This window comes from Benincasa hispida, chromosome 8 (assembly GCF_027475165.1).
Source record: "Benincasa hispida cultivar pf3 chromosome 8, pf3_genome.v1.1, whole genome shotgun sequence".
NCBI classification, from domain to species: Eukaryota; Viridiplantae; Streptophyta; class Magnoliopsida; order Cucurbitales; family Cucurbitaceae; genus Benincasa; species Benincasa hispida.
In genome coordinates this window covers 33,262,175-33,285,904 of record NC_143485.1, presented here as the reverse complement: position 1 = coordinate 33,285,904, position 23,730 = coordinate 33,262,175, and the positions used below count along the sequence as shown (strand labels likewise).

At 33.4% G+C, this 23,730-nt stretch overlaps 1 protein-coding gene and 1 long non-coding RNA gene across 2 annotated transcripts; both read left to right on the top strand.

Moving 5' to 3' along the window:
• The first annotated feature begins 3,595 nt into the window (after positions 1-3,595).
• LOC150034518 (uncharacterized) lies at positions 3,596-4,156 on the top strand. Its single transcript, XM_090316765.1, has one exon. It carries the CDS (start codon positions 3,596-3,598, stop codon positions 4,154-4,156), a length of 561 nt encoding a protein of 186 aa, XP_090172891.1.
• Positions 4,157-20,897: 16,741 nt separating this feature from the next.
• LOC150034517 (uncharacterized) lies at positions 20,898-22,831 on the top strand. Its single transcript, XR_016531024.1, has 3 exons — positions 20,898-21,086; positions 21,614-21,685; positions 22,285-22,831. It is a non-coding gene; the product is annotated as an uncharacterized LOC150034517 (long non-coding RNA).
• The last annotated feature ends 899 nt before the right edge of the window (positions 22,832-23,730 follow it).

Genomic DNA, 23,730 nt, shown 5'->3' with positions numbered 1-23,730 from the left:
CGCTCGGATGGTGAGATTCACCCTAGCACTCACATCCGCTATCTCGGCTCTGACGACATCAAGGGCCGACCGAAAGTCTTCAGACAAATCGGTTACCATCTGAAGTATTGCTTTTTGGGAGCTGTCTAGCTCTTTGACACGCTCCTCTATGTGGGTAATGGAGCCCGAGGAGCTATCGCCTCGTTCAAAGCTGTCGGATCGTACTGTTTTGGTCTCGAGGGTCTCTACCCTCATCATCAATTCTCTGACGGGTAATTCGTCTAGGCGGCCTACCACCACATCAATTCCATCGGCTTTCTCAGCAACTTCTTGTAGCTGAGTCTCTAGGAAACGGATATTATCTGGGACCTCTCTCAGGTAGAGCATTTGCTCTTCCATCTCTACCAATCTGTCCACATGGGACTTGTTCAGGTTCTTCGTCGCCGACATGATCACTGATCTTCCCTCTATAAGCCAACTCGGCTCTGATACCAACTGTCACAATCGCTCTTTCAGAAGCTTCTCTTAGCGATTGTGCGGCACTTGTTCCCGCTCACGAACAAGTCAGCCAACTCGAATACGGACTGCCGATGGCACACCAAGTGCCTCTCGCAACCTCCACCCCCGTTTTAGGGAAAACGGTTTTAGAGAAAACGGGTTTAGTAAGAAGTTTTGTGAGTGTGAATAAAGAAAGAAAGATTGTAGTAGACTAGAAAGCAATAAGCAACAACAACAGCTTTATAGAGTACTACTCCGGGTATGAGGAAGTGATGGTTAGTCTTATCCCCATATAGTGCATTCTGAACAAAAAGCCAACTGGCGCCCTTGCATATGCAAAAGGGCGAGTGGTCACTTACAATGAAAATGTAAAGAAAGCAAGCTAACTAAGCTAATACAATACAAGATATGAAAGTATGCTAGAAGGGGGTCGGATCGGGCATGCAGCCATGGGCAACAGGCCTTGGACAAGCATGACCGTGACACCAGGCATAGTTTCCTTGTTGATGCTATAACTTCGGTAAACGGGAAGTGGCTCGCCGGAAAAAGCTTTAAGATTCACGATTCCTTCACCCAAGAAGCGGCTGCACGCTTTAATGAATGTGACCATACGTCAGAAGCATACTTTTGTTAAGATAACATAGCAAGGCAACCTGAACATATCAAATCAACGAAATTCTGAAAGACACAGAAAAGGAAAATTTTTGTGCAATGAGGAGATGGAAGACACTAGAAAGTTACATTTGGATTATCCCCTAAACACGCAGAAGACAAAATAGGTATGTTTGAACTCCCCAAAAAATAATACTACTTATTTTAATTCCTCTTTTGCCCCTGTACGTTTTACAACAGGAAATGGACCACTTGGTGAGAAAAGCCATTGCAAGGCCCATCCGAATTTTGATGTAAATGATGAAGGAAAAGGAAAACAAAAGGCAGTCGAAAAGTGGGTTGTTGTTGATGAAGGGAAAGATGAGCGAAGACCCTCCAAACCAATGGTCAAAATGTTGTCTGAGACACAAAGTCACTATAAAAATGGACACATTCATTTGATAGAATCAGAGGTGATATTGTTTCTGTATATGGTATGTAAATTTCGTTTTGTGAAATATTCGGGTTGTTTTTCTCTGATCTGTCCGATTGGGTATTTTTTGGAATGATTCTAGTTTTGGTGGCTTTCTTGTTTGTATCTTCCTTGTGAATTCTCTTATAAAAGGAAGTCTAAGTTAGTCTCTCTTAAGGTTTTTTTTTTTTTTGTGAGTTGGACCGAATGTTTTCGTGTAGTTGTTCTTCAGTATGCGGCTGTTGCTGAAACGAAAATAAACAAAGAGGTCTGCAATCATATAATTAAGCATGTCTAAATCGTTGAAGAGAAGCGTCAAGTTTAGGGGAGCCTAAACATACAAGATCAATAAAGTTTGAACGGAGAAAAGATCTTGAAATAGGTGACAATAAGTTTAGGAGGAGTCTAAACGGTTTGCCTATCTAAGGATTACTGTAATATATGATAGTGGTTCTATCAGTTAACTTGTTTTTCTTGTAAACCTTCTGGATTATACTTATCTTCCTTTTAATATAGACAAGTTATACCAAACTGGGTTAACATATTCTGTGTTATCTCTTATTTTGTATTAGTACTTTTGTTAGCATCATTACTACCATCATCATATACATACAGTTGGTTGGTTGTACGTTTTTCAACATGCTACAAAAAGCTACATCTTTGACTCAACCGATTGATGAGCTATACATAGATCTTAGCGAATACTCCCCGGAAAACGATATTATGATGGGGCAACGGCAAGAATGGCCAAATTTAATTTGGCATTTTGAAAGATGTCCATCAGATTTATTTATTAGATATATGGCCAAAATGATTGTTTAATTGATTAATTAATATTTAATAATGGTCTGAAATACCTCGAACAATCTAACAGTTTAGAACATTTAAATAAACAAATATAGGATATTTAAATTATATCAATTCGTATAAAATCTCGTCTAAAAATAGTTACAACAAGTTTCATATACAAACAACAAAATCTAATAATTTTTTTTCTTTTGAAGTAACAAAATCTGAGATTTATTGAGTCTATGAACACAAATAAAATCATTCATTCTTATACGACACAAAATACCTTTACTAAAAATTGCCAGCTTTGATATTGAGGCTTCACAAAATAACCAAACAACTTTGACCGAAACACGAAAATTGGTCCACTATGGTTATAGAGATCGCCTAATACACTATATATGTGCAAACATGAACTTGTTCATAATTACAAAAAGTAGACAAATACAATGTGTACATAAGTACACTATATATGCTCAAACATGAACTTGTTAATAATTAGAAAAGAAATCGGGGACAAACACACTGTGTAAGTATAACTGTGTACAAACGGTAAAACATTAATCCCAGATTTTTTGAGGAACACTAACTTTATCAGAAGATTCGAAAAAGCTTCTGGCCTAAAGGTCAATTTACAAAAATCATCAATCACGTGCGTTAATGTGGATCATTCACTAGCTAATTCTATTGAGAATATTTGGAGCTGCCTTATTATCCCTCTTCCCATCTTTGATTTGGGATTGCCTTTGGGCGGGAATCCAAGATCTCAGCTTTTTTGGAACCCGGTTATTGAAAAATTGAGAGAATTTATCTCCTATAAACATTCCTACGTTTCAAAAGGCGGTCGATTATGTTTAGTAGGCATTAGGAAGATCAAATGATGTTCAGATTAAATGTGTGACCTATGGATTTTGATGCCCCAGATGTGTACTTTCTGATGATTTAAGTCAAGTCGTTTAGTGTTTCCTATGGAATGTTATGGCAGTTTGAGTAACAAAGGGTCAAGAATTACTGCAACTTTTGAAATTCTATATTAATTATTGTAATCTCTTTCATTTGTTTTTATTAGTAATTTATTGAAGGAATTTAGGGAGACACTTTATGAAACTATATATAGTGGTATTGTAATCTTACCAAGACAAAATTGAGAACGAAATCAATAGAAGATTGAGTATTAATGTCTATACTTTATTCTTTCTCTATTTGAAGAAAAGCTCCACTAATCAAATAATTTTGTTTTTTTTTTTTCAATTTGGTATTAGAGCTATGTCAAACAATGGGAGCACAGTGTTGGGAAGAATGCAGTTACCACGACTCACCAAGATAAACTATGACAACTGGAGTATTCAAATGCATGCCTTGCTCGGTGCTCAAGACGCATGGGAAGTAGTCCATGAAGGTCTTGAAGAGGAGGCTCCAATTGCAAATCCGACAACAAACGAATTGAGGGCGATAAAAGAGATGCGCATGAAAGAGAAAACCGCTCTCTATCTCATGTTCCAAGTTGTGGATGAGTCAGGTTTCGTGAAAATTGCAGGTGCAAAGACATCAAAGGATGCATGGTACACACTGGAGAAGGTTTTCAAGAATGTTGATCGAGTCAAACAAGTGCAGCTCCAAACTCTTCGAGGTGAATTGGAAACAATGAAAATGAAGGAGTTAGAAGGAGTATCTAAATACATCACCTGGATTCAAACGGTGGTGAACCAACTTAAATGCAATGGAGAAAGTCTTGAAGATGCCAGGGTTGTAGAAAAAATCCTTCAATCATTGACAAATGATTTTGAGAATATTATATGTGCTATCGAGGAATCAAAGAATTTGTAAGAAATGACTATTGATGTTCTTGCAGGTTCCTTTGAAACACATGAACAAAGAAAGAAGAAAAACAAACAAGAGGTCTTGGAGGAGGCCTTACAAACAAAGATGACCATCAAAGAAGACAAGGTAATGTATGGTGCAACACAACCGAGGAAGAGGACGTGGTCGTGGTGGTCACAGTTTCGGTTGTGGCAGAGGTCGTGGTCATGGAAACAACAATGAAGAGAAAGAAGAAACGAGCCAACTAAATTGGCATGGACGAGGCCAAGGTCATGAAAGAGGCAGTTGCTCAAATCATCCAAATGTCGTGTGTTACAATTGTAGAAAATATAGACACTACGCAAAAGGTTGCTATGCGGAGAAGAAAGTGGAAGAAAACGTGAATTTAGTCGCAAAAGATGAGACCAAAGATGATGGTATTCTCATGATGGTCCATGAAGGCATCACTCCAGACAGCGACATGGTGTGGTATCTTGACACCAATGCAAGCAACCATATGTGTGCATAAACATTTTTTTTGTTGATATACAAGAGATAGAAGATGGACTTGTGTCTTTTGGAGATGCATCAAAGGTTCAAGTCAAAGGTCGAGGAAAAATACATTTTTCCCAAAGGAATGAAAATGAAGGTACTATGGAGGATGTCTACTAGGTACCTGACTTGAAGAGTAGTATTTTAAATATGGGACAATTATTGAAGAAAGGATGTTCGGTCTTCATGAAGATCGAATGTTGCACTTGAAGGACAAAATGATCAGGTGCTTGCACACGTTGAGATGGGGAAGAATAGGATGTTCAAACTCAACCTGAAGAATATACAAGAGAGGTGTTTGCAAGTGAACGTGGAGGACAACGCATTCTTATGGCACTTACAGTTTGGACACTTATACTATGGCAGACTAAAAGAGTTAGCAAAGAAGGACATGGTACATAGGCTACTTGTGTTCTTTCTTAATGGGATTTGGAAGGATCCGCTTCCGGTCATTGGATCTCGATTCAGAGTTCCTTCAATTGGTATCAGAGCCAAGTTGTTCTAATATTCCAAATTCCATTGTTATATTGAACTTCCTTTACAGTCATGGTTGGTTTTAAGTTTTCTACAATGCGTTTAAGAGTTAAATGTGTTTGTAGATCTGTTGATGGATGTTTACGAGATGATTGCCTCTCTTTAAGTTTACAAAGTGTTAATTTGTAAGGGCCTCTGCATTTTTTGGCATAATTAACAAAGTTTTTCAAAAGTTTGCAGTACTGAAGCAGAGCCTATCCTTGTTTGTACTTTTATGAGTAGCATGCTTGTAATTTTCTTTTTATGCAGAATCATTTCTATTTAGACTGTAATTATTTTTGTTCTTTCTCATTTGGATTTAGAGCTATCTGCTTCTGCTCATTGGATCTCGATTCAGAGTTCTTCATGTACTAACCCTCTTTGGAAGCAAGTAATGAATGAAGAACTTCAGGCTTTTGAAAGGACTTATACTTGGAATTATGTAGATCTACCCTCTGACAAGAAACCTATCGATTGTTAGTGATCTATAAAATCAAAACCCACTCTGATGGATCTATTGAACGTCATAAAGCTCAATTAGTGGCCAAAGGTTATTATAAAAAATATGATATTTATTATGAGAAGAGATTAGTTTTTGTTGCTCGTATGACTTCTATTCGCAATCTTTTGGCCATAGTTGCTGCTAAACAGTGGCTTCTTTTTCAGATAGATGTCAAAAATGCATTTCTCAATGACACTCTAAATGAAAAGGTATATATGAAGCTAACACCTGACACCTTTCCTCCACCTTAAAAAGTGTGCCTTCTTCGTCGTGCACTATATGGACTAAAACAAGCTCCGCGAGTTTGGTTTAAAACCTTTAGTTTAACCATCACTCAGCTAGGGTTCACCTCCATTTCTCATTATTCAACGTTATTTTCTCGCTAGACTTCTCATGGTCTTGTTCTTCTTCTTCTATATGTTGATGACATGATTATTACAGGTAATGACTCTCAAGCCATATTTGATCTGAAATGCTATCTAGGTCAGCACTTTGAAATGAAAGATTCGAGACTACACAGTTATTTTCTTAGCCTTCAAGTCACACCCTGTTCTACTAGATACTACTTATCTCAAGCAAAATATACTTATAATCTCCTGGCTTGATTTTGGTATCACTGACTCTGTCACATCATCAACATCATTGGATTCAAATGTCCGCCTGACTTCTTTTGATGGTGCTACTCTCAAAGAGCCCACCCTGTATTGGTAACTTATTGGCAGTCTTATCTACTTAACGGTGACTCACTCAAAGATTGCCTATGCAGTTCATGTTGTGAGTCAATTCATGGCAGCTTCTCCCATTATACATTTCACTATTGTGCTTCGCATTTTATGCTATATGAAAGGCATTCTAGGCCATGGTCTTCAATTCTCTTCACAGTTATCCTTTGTTCTATCTGGATACTCTAACGCAGTCTGGGCCGGGGATTCGACTGATAGACGATCTACCACAGGTTACTGTTTTTATTTAGATGATTCTCTCATCTCTTAGCGTATTAAGAAAAAAACTGTTGTTTCTCGTTCCAGTTTAGAGTCTGAATATCGTGCGCTTGCTACTACTACTTTTAGAGTTATTATGGCTTAGTTGGCTCTTTGAATATATGGGAGCTCCTCAACACTCTGCCACTATTTTTCACTGTGACAAGCGTAGTGCTATTCAAATTGCTCATAATGATGTTTTTCATGAATGAACAAAGCATATGAGAATGACTGCCACTTATCTGAGACCATCTTCAAAGCTCCATCGTTAGTCTACAACCCATATCTACTACTGAGCAACCAACAGACATCTTCACCAAAGCATTGTCTCTTTCGCGTTTCACTCAATTACATTGCAAACTCAAGTTGGTCATGACTCTACAATCTTGAGTTTGATGGAAGGTGTTAATATATTTATATATTTTAGCTTAATCTTAGGCTAATTAGTTTTATTGATTCTTTCTTCCTATTTTGTTAGGATTTATTTTTTGTTCGCATGCAAATTTATTGAGGTATAACTTTTTTTTTTTTAAAAAAAAAAAAATTAATACATGAAATGCAGTAAATCTCATAGAAACAATGGAACTTTAAGAATATGGACAAGAGTGCTACTGGTCCTTGGGAGGATATCGTTAATTTGGCTATACTTTGGCTTACTGAATCCACTCCAATTACAATACCTCTTTAATATCTCTAAATTTGAAGGCATTTTTTTAGCTTGTTCCCCTGCTTTCTTATGTTTTAATTGAGCTCATCTCTTACTCGATATATGTACTTGACAATATGTACTCGCTTTTTTTTTATCAATTGATGTCTCTCTGAGTATGATGAGGGCATCATAAATGTGTCAACCTAGTTGAGATTTTGGGTACACCCACTAATTTCTCGATTCATGTTTCTTGCTAAATAATAATAATAATAATAGTAATAACTTCCTAGACTAATTATCATCCCAAATTGAAGAAGCCAAGGTTAATGAACACCAATGTTTACCACCCCAAACACCTCTTCGTAGGGTAAACACAATAAATTCTAAAAAATCAAAGACCTAAGAAGGTAATTTTGCTCATCTAAATATTATAACGCTACTTTTACCTCTTTTTTGTTCTAACTTCATTTAAAAATTATAGCGTAGTTGGAACTTGGAGTTTATACAAATCACGGACAAAAATGAATAGTTTTTGGTTCTAAGAAAATATAACTAAAATAGGTTTGTTTGTTGAGTATTAGGTTAAGCGTTTGAAATTGCGATTTAAAAACTATTTTGGTGGTTTGTTAGTTCACTCAAGTGGCCAATTATAAATAGCTATACCGATTTTTTTTCCTTTTTTTTAAGTAAACAAAGATTTAAATATGTTTTTCTCGTGTAATGGAAAGGGATGCATTAAGATGGATGCAATAGGTAAATAATATCCTTTTGGTCCGTTTGGTTCATGAGAATAAGAGCAACGAATGCGAAATGATATTTTATCACGATATTTAGTACAAAGTTTGGAGGTTTTTCATAACCACCCAAATAGGTGGGTTTTCTCCATTTCCAATTGTTTCTCTCTCTCTTACTTTTTATCTTTTCATTTTATTTTTTTATTCTTTGTTGATATTAGTTAATTTATTTAATTTTTATAAATATGTCTAAATTAAATTTATAATTGACGTATGTAATTAATTTTATTAATAATAATGATAATATAATAATTTATTCTATTATTATGAATTCATATGAAAAACCATTTCTTTTAAAAAAATATGAATAATCATAATTATATTTAGTTAAATCTCTTTTTATTGGTAATATATATTAACATAATAAATTATTTATTAAAATTATTAATATCCCTAAAAATATTAACTATTTAACTAATAATAAAATAAGTTTAACTTTTACCTTTGTACTTCTAGTTTTAATCTATAATTATATATATATTTTTTTAATTAAAAACATTGTTTGTGTTTATATTAACTTCTTTTGCAAATATATAAGACTTATAATTGACATTAAAGAACTTGCTAATTAATTCTTCAATTAACAAAAGTACCAAAAAAAAAATTGAAAATAGATGTTTAAATTAAATATCAATATTTTTTAATAAAAAATGTGCAGAATAAAAATTTAATTGATAATAAATATATTAAACTAGAGGATAAGTGGGTAAATTTAATTACATTTCAATGACTTAAAATTGGTTTAATAACTTATTGTAATAAAGATAAATTAAGAAACAAAAATTATTATTGAAATTAATTTGGATTAATTTTGTACTTTTTAATTGCATAAAAAAGTATAATATATTTCTAGAGATCCAATTTTCATTCCTATATATAACTAAACACAGTCATCATTGATTCCCAAACATTTTATTCATAGACATCCTATTCCCAAATATCTTTTATTCTTATACATCTATAAAACCTTAAACCGAACGACTTTTTAAGGTTTTCTATTTCAAAATATTTGTTTATTTCATGTCATCATATTATTTGAATACGCACTATCAAATTTACTTTTCAATCCAAGAAAACTTTTTAGGTCAACACCTAACACAATTCGTTTGAACTTTTGATTGAATATCTTTTAATACACTTTTGATGAACATTTGGTTATTTATGTGTGAGAATACTTTATTAATTAATTCATCACAATGATGACCTTTTTTTTTCTTTCTTTTTTTTTTTTTTTTTTTTTTTTTTAAGTACACAATCAAAGACTTAGTTATGTATCATGATATTCTTAGGACGAGTAATTTCAAAATATGTAAGTTTTCCTACACCATAGACTTCAAATATTGAATATAATAGCAAATATAATTGTGAACTATTCAAATTCCTCCTGTCGATAGTATAGCGATGCCTCCCTATATCTCTCCAATAAAATAAATAAATAAAAATAGAGTATGCTTAGAGCTTAAGCATACATAATCTCTCATACACCAATGAGATATACTTTAAATGCATTTCTAATGCTATAATGAACATAGGTCAATAGCTTTATATATGTACTATCGACCTCGAAAGTAGAAGTTAGATATCCACACCATATTTTATATATAAAAAAGAAAAATTTATAATACTCATAAAATTCATTTCAACATGATATTAATGTTTATGATATACTTTATAGTATATCATTAATTACATATTAGAAAAATGCATAATACTATATAGTATGAGTGTTATATATTACTAATAATACACCAATATTAGTAATGAACGTTCACCCCACAAAGAAAAAGGACGAAATTGTTACTAGTGGGTTTTTCTTTAAATGTTTCTTTTTTTAGAATTTGTCTAAGAATTCAAAATTTTCTTCCAGAAAAATTGAAGACCGAATGCAAGAAATTATGAGGAATCGCAATTTTAAAAAAAACTTAAAACTAAAATTTAAAAGAAGAAAAATGGGCTTGTGGCATTTTTTAAATTAATTGCATCTTCACCAATTTTAGGGCTCCATTGTGAACCACCTTAAAAAAAGAAGAAAAACGGGCAGCCGCATAAAAGATACATCACTTTTGAGAGAGAAAAAATTCTTCAGAGTGAGAGAAAGTGAAAGAGAGTGACGCTCGGCGTGATAGGTCCGTCGAGCATGGGTGTCTTGAACAGTATTAGGTTTTTAAATGATGTATATTTTTTATGTTAATTTCCCCCAAAACTGTGTTGATTATTTGTTTTAATTGCTAATTTTGTAGGTAAAACGATCCCAACGTATTTTAGAGTCATTACATGAAAATTGTACCAAAAAGATAAAAAATGACCAAGAAAATCAACAAATTGAAGAGAATCGAGTAAACACCCAAAAGACCATCGAATAAGGTTGTTGGATCATCGACAATCGAGTCTTTAACAGAATACTGTCAAATACCATCGAATAAAGACTATCAAGTATTCTACCATCGAGTCATCGAGTACCAACAAATATCATCGTGTCATCAACCATTGAGACGTTGAGTTTCTTCTTATTCATTTTCCATCAAGTTAAAACTATCAAGTAAAGGACATCCAACGTTGAACATTGAGTATTGACCATCGAGCATCGAGGATCGAGTATGAAACAGGAAGCTCGCTTTTTAAATTATAGAAAACTCGATGCGTTCATTCTTTTTTTGGATTTTGACACGATTCATCCTCGTGCCTCAGGACGCTTTGCTGCTAGTATAAATGAGTTCAGTCCTTGAGCAAAAAACAAAAGTGATATCATTTTTGAAGAGAAAAATCAATCATTATCTAGAGAGAAACATCGTAAAATCCATTTTTTTAAGAGAAACTTCAATTTCCAAGAGCGATTCTTGTAATTTTCTGTGAGATTCAGTCGACTTGTACTTAGACTTGTATTAATATGCAACTATGAGTGAATTGCTTGAAAAATTTCATCCTCCATGAGTAGATATAATTCTTTTTCTTAGGGAACTATGTAGGTAGGCATTTTCTTGAAGCTTTTCTTGAATTTTCATTCATGTAATTAGTTTTTTGTGAATGTTTTTGCTGAGAATTAGAATAAAATTGATTAAGATTGAATTGACCACGCAAGATTAATCAATTTTTGTATGCAAAAAAATTATGTGGTTCTATAACAAAATTGTAACTATAGTTGCAAGAATTAGTAGTCTTGGTAAAAATGTGGACTTCTTTTCCCATTTTCTTTAAAGAATTTGTAATCAATCTTGAATTTTCCAGCCTTTTGATTTCAAGATTAGAATAGTTAAGAAAACCCGTTAGTTTAATGCAATTTAGGGATTAATTGTGAAATGTTTTTAGCAAGCAATTAAGACATAGATTAGGTTAATTGTGAAATTAGCTAGTTAGAGCATTAGGAATTTATTCTTAATGAAATATTGAATAATCTAATTGCATGACTTCTTGTTAAGTCAATGATAGAATTGCCTAGTTATATAAAATCAGCAATATTTCATTTCAATGGAATCTTATCTCATGATTTCTCTTATTTCTCTCATCAATAAACTTCCTATATCAATTGTTGTTTTCTTACTTAATTAGTTTTTTAGTTCTTAAAACAAACAATTCCCTCTATTTAATCTTTTCCACTTTGGAATACAAGTAGTCTATTTTTAGGCCACTTAATTGTGATTTTCTTGGGATCGACCTCTTACTTCCACTATTACTACGTGTTAGTTCTAGTTATAGTTAGAGTTTTATAAATTTCATTTGTTTTTGGTAGATAGAATTAACGATACCTATTTCATCCTGAACAAATAGCAACCATCTGGTGTAGCCACGGCGGTCGTCGATCAGAGGTGCTTTTCTGGTGGCGTGGATCCTCAAATTTGCAGGTGTTTCGGCGCATATATCTCCGTTAAGAGAGGTGGTTTCAGCGCCGCTTGCAGAAAGGTGTTTCTTTCACATGGGTCTCCGACTCAAGGGCAGTTGTTGGTCTCGATTTCAAAGGTGATATTGTCCGCGGATCTCTCGGTATATGTAGATGTTTTGATCGGTGGTATAGTCGGGTTTGGCGATGTTTTGCTCGACGATTAGTATAGGTAAAGAGGTGGATTAATCGTGTTTTCATTATGAAATCACAGATTGTTAATCTTGCTGCATTTCTGTAATTTGTATTCTTAATTGCTCTTAATAAAATTACTCCAAGTTGGTTCTCAAAGTAGATGTAGACCAAATTGGTTGAACAACTATATATCCTTGTGTCCGTTTTGTTTTTATTGCTTTCATTTTATTATGCTGGCTTTGTTGTGTTCTATGGGCATTATGTGTTCGGTTTAAATTGTACAAGTGTTATCAGAGCTCCATTCGATCCAAATGAGGGTGTGTGTGGTAGTGCGTTAACATATTCTTTGTTCAGGTTAATTTTTTTGTTGAGGTTAATTTGATAGATGGCTTCGTTGTCTACATGATTTAAAGTTGTTAAATTTGATAGGAATAGTGATTTTGGGTTATGGAAGTAGAAGATTAGGGCTATTTTTGTTCAACAAAAAGTAGCTAAAATCTTAGATGAAAAAGTCCTTCCGCCAACGATTACAGAAGCTGAGAAAAAAATATGGATAAAATAGCCTATTCAACAATAATATTGTATCTTTTAGATTGAGTGCTCAAGCTAGTAGATGAGGCTACCACTATATCAGAGTTATGAAAAAAATTAGAAAGTCTTTATTTAACCAAGTCCTTGCCAAATAAATTATATTTAAAAGAGAATTTTTTTGGATACAATATGGACTCAAGTAAAGGCTTAGAATAGAACTTGGATGAATTATTTCAAAAGATTATTGTTGATCTCAATAACATCGGTGAGAAGATGTTGGTTCAAAATCAAGCAGTCATACTTTTGAATTCATTGCCCGAATTGTATCGAGAAGATAAGGCAGCTATTAAATACGGACGGGATTCATTGTCTATAGAGATAGTGTTGGATGCCTTGAAAACTAGACATCTCGAAATTAAAAAGGAACACAAGGATCTCATGGCCAGAGGCACAAAGTGAAAAAAAAAGAATGGAAAAGGTAAGGAGACGAGATCCAAGTTGAAGTCCAAAGGGAAAGTGAGAAAGTGTTTCTTGTGTCATAAAGGATATTTTAAGAAAAAATGTCTTTTGAATAAGAGCAAGGAATCATCAGGTAACGAGCATGTAGGTGAACCTTGTTCAATAAATGTTATTGATGTGTATGATTCAACAGAGGTCTTGATAGTGTTCAATAGGGATATTCAAGATGCTTGGATCATAGATTCAGAGTGCACGTTTCACATGATTCCTAATCGGGATTTTTTTATTGACTTTCTGAAAAATGATGGAAGAACAGTTTTGCTTGGTGATAACGGTGTCTGTGACGTAAAAGGAACTTGTTCAATTCGAATAGCAACACATGATGGTAGGATCAGAATACTTAAGGTATGTTCTAGAACTCAAATGAAATCTAATTTCTATGTGTGAATTAGATAGAGCGTGCTATTCCTATAAATCTAAGAAGGGGGTTCTAAAAGTGATCAAGGGTTCTTTGGTTAAGTTGAAAAGGACCTTGAGGATTGACCATTATATGTTGGAGGGTACTGTAGTTTCAGGTAGTGTTGTTATTTCATTTGGCAAAGAGATAGATATGGCTATGTTATGGCTCAAAAGACTAGCTTATGTGAGTGAAAGAGGTCTTCAAGCTCTTTCATAATAAGGCTTGCTTGGAAGAGTTAAAGACATTGAACACTGCATAATGTGAAAGTCTACCAGAGTGAAGTTTGGGAAAGGAAAGTATTCTATTAATGGTATACTTCATTTGATTTGTGGGGTCCTACTAAGGTACCTTCTAGATTCAAGATACATCATGTCAATTATTGATGACTTATCAGAAAAGGTGTGGATGTATCCACTGAAACAGAAGGATGAGGCCTTTAGTAAATTCCATGAATGGAAGAAGCAAGTTAAGAACTAATGGGTAGAAAGGTAAAGTATCTGAGGACAGATAATGGTTTGGAATTTTTGAATAAGAAATTTTATAAGTTTTGAAAATCTGAGGAAATTATTAGGCATTTTATTGTTACGTACACTTCATAATAGAATGGTTTAACCGAGAGGTTTAACAGAATAATTATGGAGCATACAAGATGTCTATTGACAAGTGTTTCATTACCCTTAAAGTTTTGGGGGAAAGCTGCCTAAAAAGCTTTTATCTCATTAATAACATGTCTACTGCTTTAGACTTAAAGACTCCTCAGGAGATATGAAGAGGCAAAGCTCCACGTTTTGATCATCTCAGAGTGTTTGGATGTTTAGCTTATGCTCATGTTAAGGATGAAAAGTTGAATAAGAAGACACTGAAATGTATGTTATTCGCTATCCTCGAGATGTTAAAGGATATAAGCTTTGGTGCTTGAAAGAGGGCAGAAATAAATGTATCATTAGTATAGATGTGACTTTTAATGAAATAGAGATGCCGTTTTGTGTCAAAGAGCAAAAAAACAACAGATTGTTGATAAGATTGAGGCAGATGTTAGAGTTGATTCTAAAGGGCGAACATCAATTAGTTTAGGTGAATCTAATGATCAATCACCACTAGTTTCACAATTAGAATCTTCACAGCAGTCTAGTTCTGATGGTGGACAACCTCAACAACAGAGGACTTTGATTGATGATGGAGCTTTCAATGAAGAAAGTTCAAGTAGCAATGACCTACAAAACTATCAACTTACACATGACAGGTCTTAGAGAGTGAAATAGGCTCTTACAAGGTATGGTTATGCTGATTTAGTTGCTTATGCTCTTACTTGTACAATTGACAGTACTGAAGCAGAGCCTCTTACTTTTGAAGAGGCAATTGTATCTTATTAGAAAGATGTTATGGAAGCAAAGTTAACAATAACGTTATTCTTATTGCAGAAGAATTAGACGTGGTCATTGATTTTAAGGCTTTCTAATAAAAAACCCATTCAGTCAAAGTGGGTTTATAAAATCAAGCCAGGTACAAGAAGTGATAGTAAACTAGGTATAAGGCTAGGTTGGTTGTGAAGGGTTACACACAAAAGGAGGGAGTTGACTTTTATGAAATTTTCTCTCCAGTGGTGAGGCATTCCTCCATTTGATTTCTTTTATCTATTGCTGTTCATTTTCATATGTTTATTGAACAGATGAATGTCACCACAACATTCCTTCATGAAGAATTGGAGGAGGTTATTTACGTGGCTCAACCTAATCTCTATGAGGTGAAAGGAAAGAAAGACATGGTTTTCCGTCTTAACCAGACCATTTATGGACTGAAGCAGTGGCTAAAGCAGTGGTACATTTGGTTTGAAACCTTTATTCTAAAGTAGGGGTTTCACAAGACCTTATATTATACCTGCAGTACTGGAAACTAAGTACTGGAAACTATCTCAGAAAGGTACGTATATTTATCTATTACTGTATGTAGATGATATGATCTTGGTGTCTAAGAATTATTCAGAAATCTGTGAACTCAATAGACAATTGAGTAGTGAGTTTGAGATGAATGATTTAGGTGAACTAAAAGAGATCTTAGGCATGAATGCGAAAAGTGTTGGAGTTTATGTCCTAAATCTCATGTATCTTATAGTTTGTGAAGATAAATTACAGATCTAATAAAGTAAGAGGTATTTTATTGATGTTTATACTGCATTAATTCAATCCAATAAACTAAGATCCAAGGTAATCTGATGAAACTTAAACATGTATGTGGAGACATACAGGTGGATCATGTGTAAGTGATAACCAAAATGGCCTGTAGTATATAGATAAGGTTGGGTACCTTATCCTAGTGACAATAAGAATACGACCCATTTTGTAGATGCTACAATTGTTGTAAAGTGCTACAAATGATCTGATTTTGACCATTCATTTGGCGACATGTGAACGGGAGTATTCTATACAAAGAGTTTGTATAAGACTGTGAATGGACTCTCTATATAACACCATTGTTAGAAGTTACTTACATTTCACTAAGATGACCATAGGTGACTTAATCTTAAATCCTAAGTAAGTTGTGAACTTTTGTTTATGAGGGCAATCCTTTGGATTATATGGGTGAGAGTAGACATATTAGTCGACTCAAAAAGCCTACCATTTTGGGGATATGTCCGAGTAGGGAGCTGGAAACACAACTACACAAGATGGAACTCACTCTTTCCCATCTTTAGGGGAAGTAGATAAATTACTCCCTTAACAGTTGATTCCAAATCGGTGGTACTTAAGGAGATAAATGTAACTATGAGAGTAATACTGTAATTTGATCCACCTATAGTTATGAGCGATTTGTGAAGGGTTGACACATTATTGCTTGGTTATATCCGTGGATATAAAAATATATCTACAGTGTGAAAAGTGTAGCTATCGGTCTTTAGTGGAGTGCTTGGTAGTTAATGAATATTGATTTATTTAGTTAAAAAGTTTAATTAATTAATCGCATATCATTGGAGCTTCTAATTTGTAAGTCCATAAGGTCCCCTTGTTAGCTCACTAAAGGAAAAAATGAATGATTTGAATTGTTCAAATCAATTGATGGAATAACATATTAATGAGGTTAATATGATATGGTTAATTATATATCTGATCTATAATTAAGAGAAAAATATTTGAGTAGGATTCAAGTATTAAATTCCTATGAATTTAATTAATAAAGAATTATTTAATTAACTTTCAAAGATGGAGGCAAATAAACATATGTTGTTTATTAATTAATTGAATATATATAAAATTTGATTGAATATGATTATTTAATTAATGTGTTAATTAATTAAATAATAGTTATTTAGTTTAATTAGCTCTACAAGTAATTTTGGAAAGCTATGGAGAAAGTCTCCATATAAATTCATCATTTTGCCCAAATTAGGACAATAGATTTCATTTTGATGAAACCCTAGCCTCCAAATCATTTTCTTTTAAAAAATTTCTCTTCACAAAATTCTATATTCTACCTCTTCAACCAAGGTGTGATAGACTACTATTCTCCCCTTTGTTTGTAGAGAATAATGAGGTCCCACTTACGGTGGTGTCCATTGTTCGTTGGAGAATCGTTCCGAAGAAGACGACGAGAAAATCGTGAAGAGTTTTGGGAATCCCTTGTCTGGTTCTATTTTCGTGCTCATTTTGCTTCATTTAAACTGAAAGAACACAATGCAAGGCGTTCACAAGCTTCCACTCAAGATTCAATCCGTTTAATTGGTATCAGAGCCAATATTCTTGCATTCTTTATCTTTATTTATTTATTTATTATTTTTAACAAAATCTAACTTAGAGGTGGGTTTCATTATGCATTTTGAATGTTTGAGCATTAGTTTGCAATATTGGATGTTTACGAGTTTTGGCACAAAGAACTTACGTTTTAATTTGAATAAAATGTAAGAGCCCAATGTTTTTGGACATTTAATTTCTTGCTTCGAGTCTGTAAGCCCGTGTCGATGATGGAACAAGTGTTGCTGAAAAGATTGATAGAAAGCTGAGCAAAAATGGAGCAAGTTCATTGCAAAAATCACTTAAAAAAGGGCACGCTGTGATGTGAGGCGGAAGGCAGAGGCTACAACCATTCGAGGCAAATGTGCTATGTTTGGCGCTGTAGATTCATATATTTTTAAATGTGCGTTTATAGGCATCATCTTGTTGATTGGCATGTTGCTTGCAACTTTTATCGAAATTCTAAGGTTGTGGGTTTAAGTCTTGCTAATGTATTTTTTTTTGTTTTCCTTCTTTTTTTGTGTGCTCTTATTTTACTAATTAGATTAATATAAATTAATTATATTAATATAATTGACTTTAGGGTGCCAAAATATGGTCCAATTAATTGTTGGTCAATTTAATTATTCATGAGATGTATGATTTAAATTAATATTGAATGGTGCAGAATGTATACCATTTAGATTTAAAATCCTACCTTGGTATAACATGTTCATGCATCATATTTAAATATAAATGTAATATTTTTGGATGCATGATTAAATTAGTATTCTCATGTATCTTAATATTAATTTTATATTATTTAGATGTATGGTATATTAAGTATGTTTATGCATCATGTAATATTATAATTGCTATAATATATGATGGAATGATGGTTGATGATGCTTAATGATTGTTAATATAAGAGTTATATATTACAATGGAAAAGGAATTTGCATTGAGTATGACATTACATAGATTAATATAAGCGTTACATTTCATCAATGTCACAAATGCAAATTTATAGATTTTCTTTTTCATTATTTTATAATGTTTATAAGGACAATGAAATTAGAATTAAAATAAATAATCAAGAGTTGAATGCAAACATAGGTCCAAATTAATTTTAAATGGTTTAAAATTAATTCACCTAGTCCAAATTAATTTTAAATTGTTTAAAATTAATTCACCTAAACTTATGTGAAACGTGTTTCTAATGAGACTAGAAATAGGTTAATATTTTAATTCATTTTAATAGAATGAAAATGAACTCCAATTAAAATATTAAATTTATAAATTGATTGCCCATAAAGGACCTTTGTCTAAGGAACGTTCTGTCTACTATGAGGTTTTTAAGTTGATGAAAACAAAATACCTCTACCTGGGAATCTTCCAAATATTTTATAAGTATGCAATAAGTGATCAATTTTGTTAAAGAGTTTAATTAATGATATCACATATTGTTAATATATTCAATATAAGCATTATATTGAGCAAATTAACAATGACTTAAATAAATTGAAATAGCCAGATTTGCCTAAGTATGAAACCTTAAGATTTTAAAATACTCAGTGGGAGGAAAAAGATGTATACAATATATAAATTTTTTCACTCACGTTATCTATAAAATTTCACACACCATAAGACTCATGCTTGGCCTTATGGTACCTTAGAAATGTCGTTCTTTGGATGGTGTTTGTATGGGTCAATATCAATGTGAATGGAGAGAGCATTTATAGTAAGTGGGAGAGGAATGTGTGTCAACATGTGCTATGGTCTCCTTCATTGATTTGCATCTTGAGACCTTCTTGCACGGCTTCGTGGGGCCTTGAAAGCATACCCCTTCGAATGGTTTGTACATTAGGTCAATATCATGGCAAACTCCAGAAATGGTTTTTGGATAGGGTCGCTTTATTTTTTGCCCCAATCTAGTTTTCCTTTAAGTTGGCTCATTGGGATGGTACTTTAGGGTCTAAAATGAAAGGTCACACTTATAAGAAATTGTTAAGCGAATTAACGATTTCTTGACCAAACCAATGGTGACTAATCTTCATAGGAATAAAAGTTATTATGATGTGACGATTGGTTGAGAAGCGTCTAAATTCAGTGGAGGGGTGACTGACCACCCTTCAGTGGCTTTTGCCCTAAACCACTGAAGCATCATTGCAAACTTGAATAATTATTAGGGTTCATTATTAAGGTTTTGCTAAAATTGATTAGACTAAAATGAATTTTTGCATAAGTGTGTAAAATGGGTAATTTGTCTTGTATCATCAAACATGTCTAGCGCTTCAATTAACATTTTTAAAGCTAAAATGTTGACTGAATTCAATTACGCAACTTGGAGAAAATTGATTAATACTATGCTCATGGTAAAGGACCTTAACTTCAACTTAACTGAGGAATGTCCTCCAATCCTAACCCTTGATGCAACATGAAGTGTTCGTGATTGATATGAAAGGTGGAAGAAGGCTAATCTTTAGGCCCAAGTTCACATTTTGACAAGCATACTTGATGTATTGGCCAAAAGATTTGATAGCATGGTCACTACACTTCAGATCATACAATTAATGGGAGAATTGTTTGAGCAAATGTCCTCACAATTCAAGCAGGATGGGGTTGATATAGACGAAACTAGTAATGTCAGCTTCTTATTTGACTTCGATCAATATTGAATGTCAAGGGACTAATAGAGGAGGCAAAATTTGCTAACTCTAGCGATGTTTATTAAAGAGGTTTGACATTGGAAGAAAAACTTGGAATTCATGATAAGGGTGTTAAAGTTGATCCCACTGCTCTCCAGCATAGGAAGAGATCTAATGACAGTAAATCTAATTTACTTTTCCTAGAGTCGTGCTTAGTAGAGAATAATGATTTTGATTCGATAGTTGATTCATGGGCTACTAATCACATGTGTTCTTCCCACCAAGGATTTGATTCCTAGAGACAATTGAAAGCTGGAGAGATAACTCTTCGAGTCAGTACTTGTGAGGCCATTCTAGCTGTTATCGAAGGTAGGCTTAAATTACTCATAGACAAGAAACGATATATGTTATTAGATGATGTATATGTAGTTCCTAATATGAAAATGAATTTGATATTCATTTCTTGTTTGATTGAGCAAAATTATTCTCTCTCATTGTCTGGAAGTAAAGTGTTTATTTTCAAGAATGAAATAGAGATAGGATTTGCTCACTAAAGGAAAAGAGGAATGATTTGAATTGTTCAAATCAATTGATTGAATAACATATTAATGAGATTAATATAATATGGTTAATTATAAATCTGAACTATAATTAAGAGAGAAATATTTGAAAAGAATTCAAATATTAAATTCCTATGAAATTATTTCATAAAGAATTAATTAATTAGTTTTTTAGAGGTGGAGACAAATAAACATATGAAGTTTAACTAATTAAATATATATTAAATTAGATTTAATATGATTATTTAATTAATGGGACAATTAATTAAATAATGGTTATTTAGTTAAATTAGTACTGAGGGTAGTTTTGGAAAATTATAGAGAAAGTCTCTATATAAATTCATCATTTTCCCCAAATTAGGGCAAGGGATTTCATTCTGATGAAACCCTAGCCTCCAAATCATTTTCCTCTAACAAATTTCTATTCTCCATATTCTCTATTCTTCTTCCTCGCCCAAGGTGTGAGAGACCACTCTTCTCCCCTTGATTTCTAGTTAATAACGAGGTCTCACTTACAGTGGTGTCCATTGTTCATTGGAGAATTGTTATGGAGAAGACGACGAGGAAATTGTGAAGAGTTTTGGGCATCGTTGAAGGTATGTGATAATCTTTTTCCTTTGTCTACTCTTCCAATAGCATGTTGGTTTATTGAATGTTTATCCCCTGTTTGGTTTTGATTTTTTCCTAATTTTATTTCATTTAAACTGAAAGAACGAAATGCAACGCATTCACACGCTTCCGCTCTAGATTTGATCCATTCAAAAAGATATAAGGAGAAAGGGTTGTTAATCATTTCAAAGTAGAGTTATGTGTATAAATTGCTTGAGAAGTATAATATGTCTAGTTGTAAGGTAGTTTTGACATCCTTAGCATATCATTTTAGACTTTCTTCATCTTAGTGTCCTATTACTGAATAAGGAAGATTAAAGATGTCTAATATTCCCTATTGTAATGCTATTAGAAGTATTATATATTTGATGATTTATACTAGGCCAGACTTGGGTTATGTTATGAGTATAATAAGTAGGTTTATGTCAAATCTTGTGAAGGAGCATTGGAATGTAGTTAAATGGGTACTTTGATATTTAAAAGATAGTGTTTATGTATCACTGTGTTTTACCAGGGATTGTGATAAATCAGCACTATTGGAAGGCTTCACAAATGCAGATCATGCAACAAAACTTGACAAAAGAAGGTCATTATCAAGTTACATTTTTCGTTTATTTGGTAACGTGGTCAGTTGGGAGGTTGCTCTATAGTCAGTTTTTGTTTTGTCTACTACTGAGTCAAAATATATTTCAGTGGGTGAAGTTGTTATAGAGGTAGTGTGATTGAAACGAATTGATGGTGAGTTGTTGTCGCAGCAGTTTATTCTTATTGTCCATTGTGATAGCCATAATGCTATTCATCTTGCGAATAATCCATCTCATCACAAACAGTCTAAGCATATCGATGTTAAATTTCACTTTATCAGAGAAGTAGTTACTTAGAAAGATGTTGAATTGGTCAAGGACATACAATTGAGAATTTGTTAGATATGTTAACCAATGTTCTTCCAGCTCATAGGTTTAAATATCTGTTAGATGAGCTGAATGTTAAATTCGGATGATAGCGAGATTGGAGAATTAGCTTGGCACTTAAATATTGTTGTTATGAGAGAGATTTGTAGAAAATAACAAGCAAGGTTAAGTGTGCTTTTATTAAGAAAATTGGTGGAATTAAAGGCCCAATAACAGTCTTCTAATCATGGGCTTGTGGCATTTTTTAAATTAATTGCATCTTCACCAATTTTAGGGCTCCATTGTGAACCACCTTAGAAAGAAGAAAAATGGGCAGCCGCATAAAAGATACACCACTTTAAAGAGAGAAAAATTCTGCAGAGTGAGAGAAAGAGAAAGAGAGTGACGATTGGCGTAATACGTCAGTTCGACGTGGGTGTCCTGAATAGCAACCATCTAGTGTAGACGCAGTGATCGCCGACCTAGAAGCATGGGTCCTCCGACTTGAAGGTGTTTTTGCCACATAAGAGAGGTGGTTTCAGTGTTGTCTGCAGAGGGGTGTTTCTTTCGCGTGGGTCTCCGATTCAGGGGCGGTTTTCCGGCGGGCTGGTCTCAATTCCAGAAGCGATATTGTCTGCAAATCTCTTTGTATCAGTGGGTGTTCTGGTCGGCAGTATAGTCGGGTTTGGCAGTGTTTTGCTCAGTGATTAGTCTCCGTAAACAGGCAGATTAATCGTGTTATCATTATGAAATTACAGATGGTTGATCTTGTTGAATTTCTATAATCTATAACCTTGATTTCTCTTAAGAAAATCACTCCAAGATGATTCTCAAAATGGATGTAGGCCAAATAGATCGAACCACTATATATCCTTGTATTAATTATGTTTATATCACTTTCTTTTTATTCTGCTAGTTGTATTGTTTTCTATTTTGGCATTCAAAGTTCGGTTTAAATTTTTCAAAAGTCAATGGATTTTAAACGGGATCTAAGGACTTAACTAAAGACCAATGCAATTGGGTCCCAGGTCATATTAAAACTAGGATATGATTTATTAGATAAATTTTAAATTAGATCTCATTTCAAAACCAAAAGGCCTTAAAGAATAGAGAGATCTCTCCATTTTCAAATGTGGGATCCTCAACATGCCTCTTTGAGATGGTGTCTCTTTTGGTTTTCACTATTCTTGAGTTGATTTTTTTTTCCCTTTTTAATCAAATACATGCTTAGGTTGAAGGGATGATATATCATGCAATAGAAGAATACAGAATCAATAACTAATTAAACTACATTTAATTTGAGTTTTAAGCATGTTGTTCATATGATATTCATAAGGGGATCTGAAAGACATATTACCTTTGAAGATTTCACCACTAATTCAGCTGAAAACACCAAGATAAAGCTTGAATTACCGAGAGGACTACCACCGAGATCTTCTCTACTATACTCAAGCTAGAACGTGTGGTGGAAACACTTGAACAAGTTCAATTGATGATGAACGAGAGTAGGGTTTTTAGGTTATTAGCTCATAAAAGTATATTTTTGTAATCTCGCTGATCTTCATGCATGGAGCTTCAATATATAGGTAAAAACCATGCAAATATATAGGGTTGCATGTTGGGCAGCTCCAACTTGAAGAATAGCAACAGAATTTAGTGATTCTCCAATAAATATGGTTAGTGGATTTTCCCAAAAAAAAATGGAAAAAACCACTAACTAAGAATGATTTCAAAAATCACT

Coding starts and splice junctions, on each gene's coding strand:
- LOC150034518 (XM_090316765.1), top strand. CDS start 3,596: ATGTCAAACAATGGGAGCACAGTGTTGGGAAGAATGCAGTTACCACGA.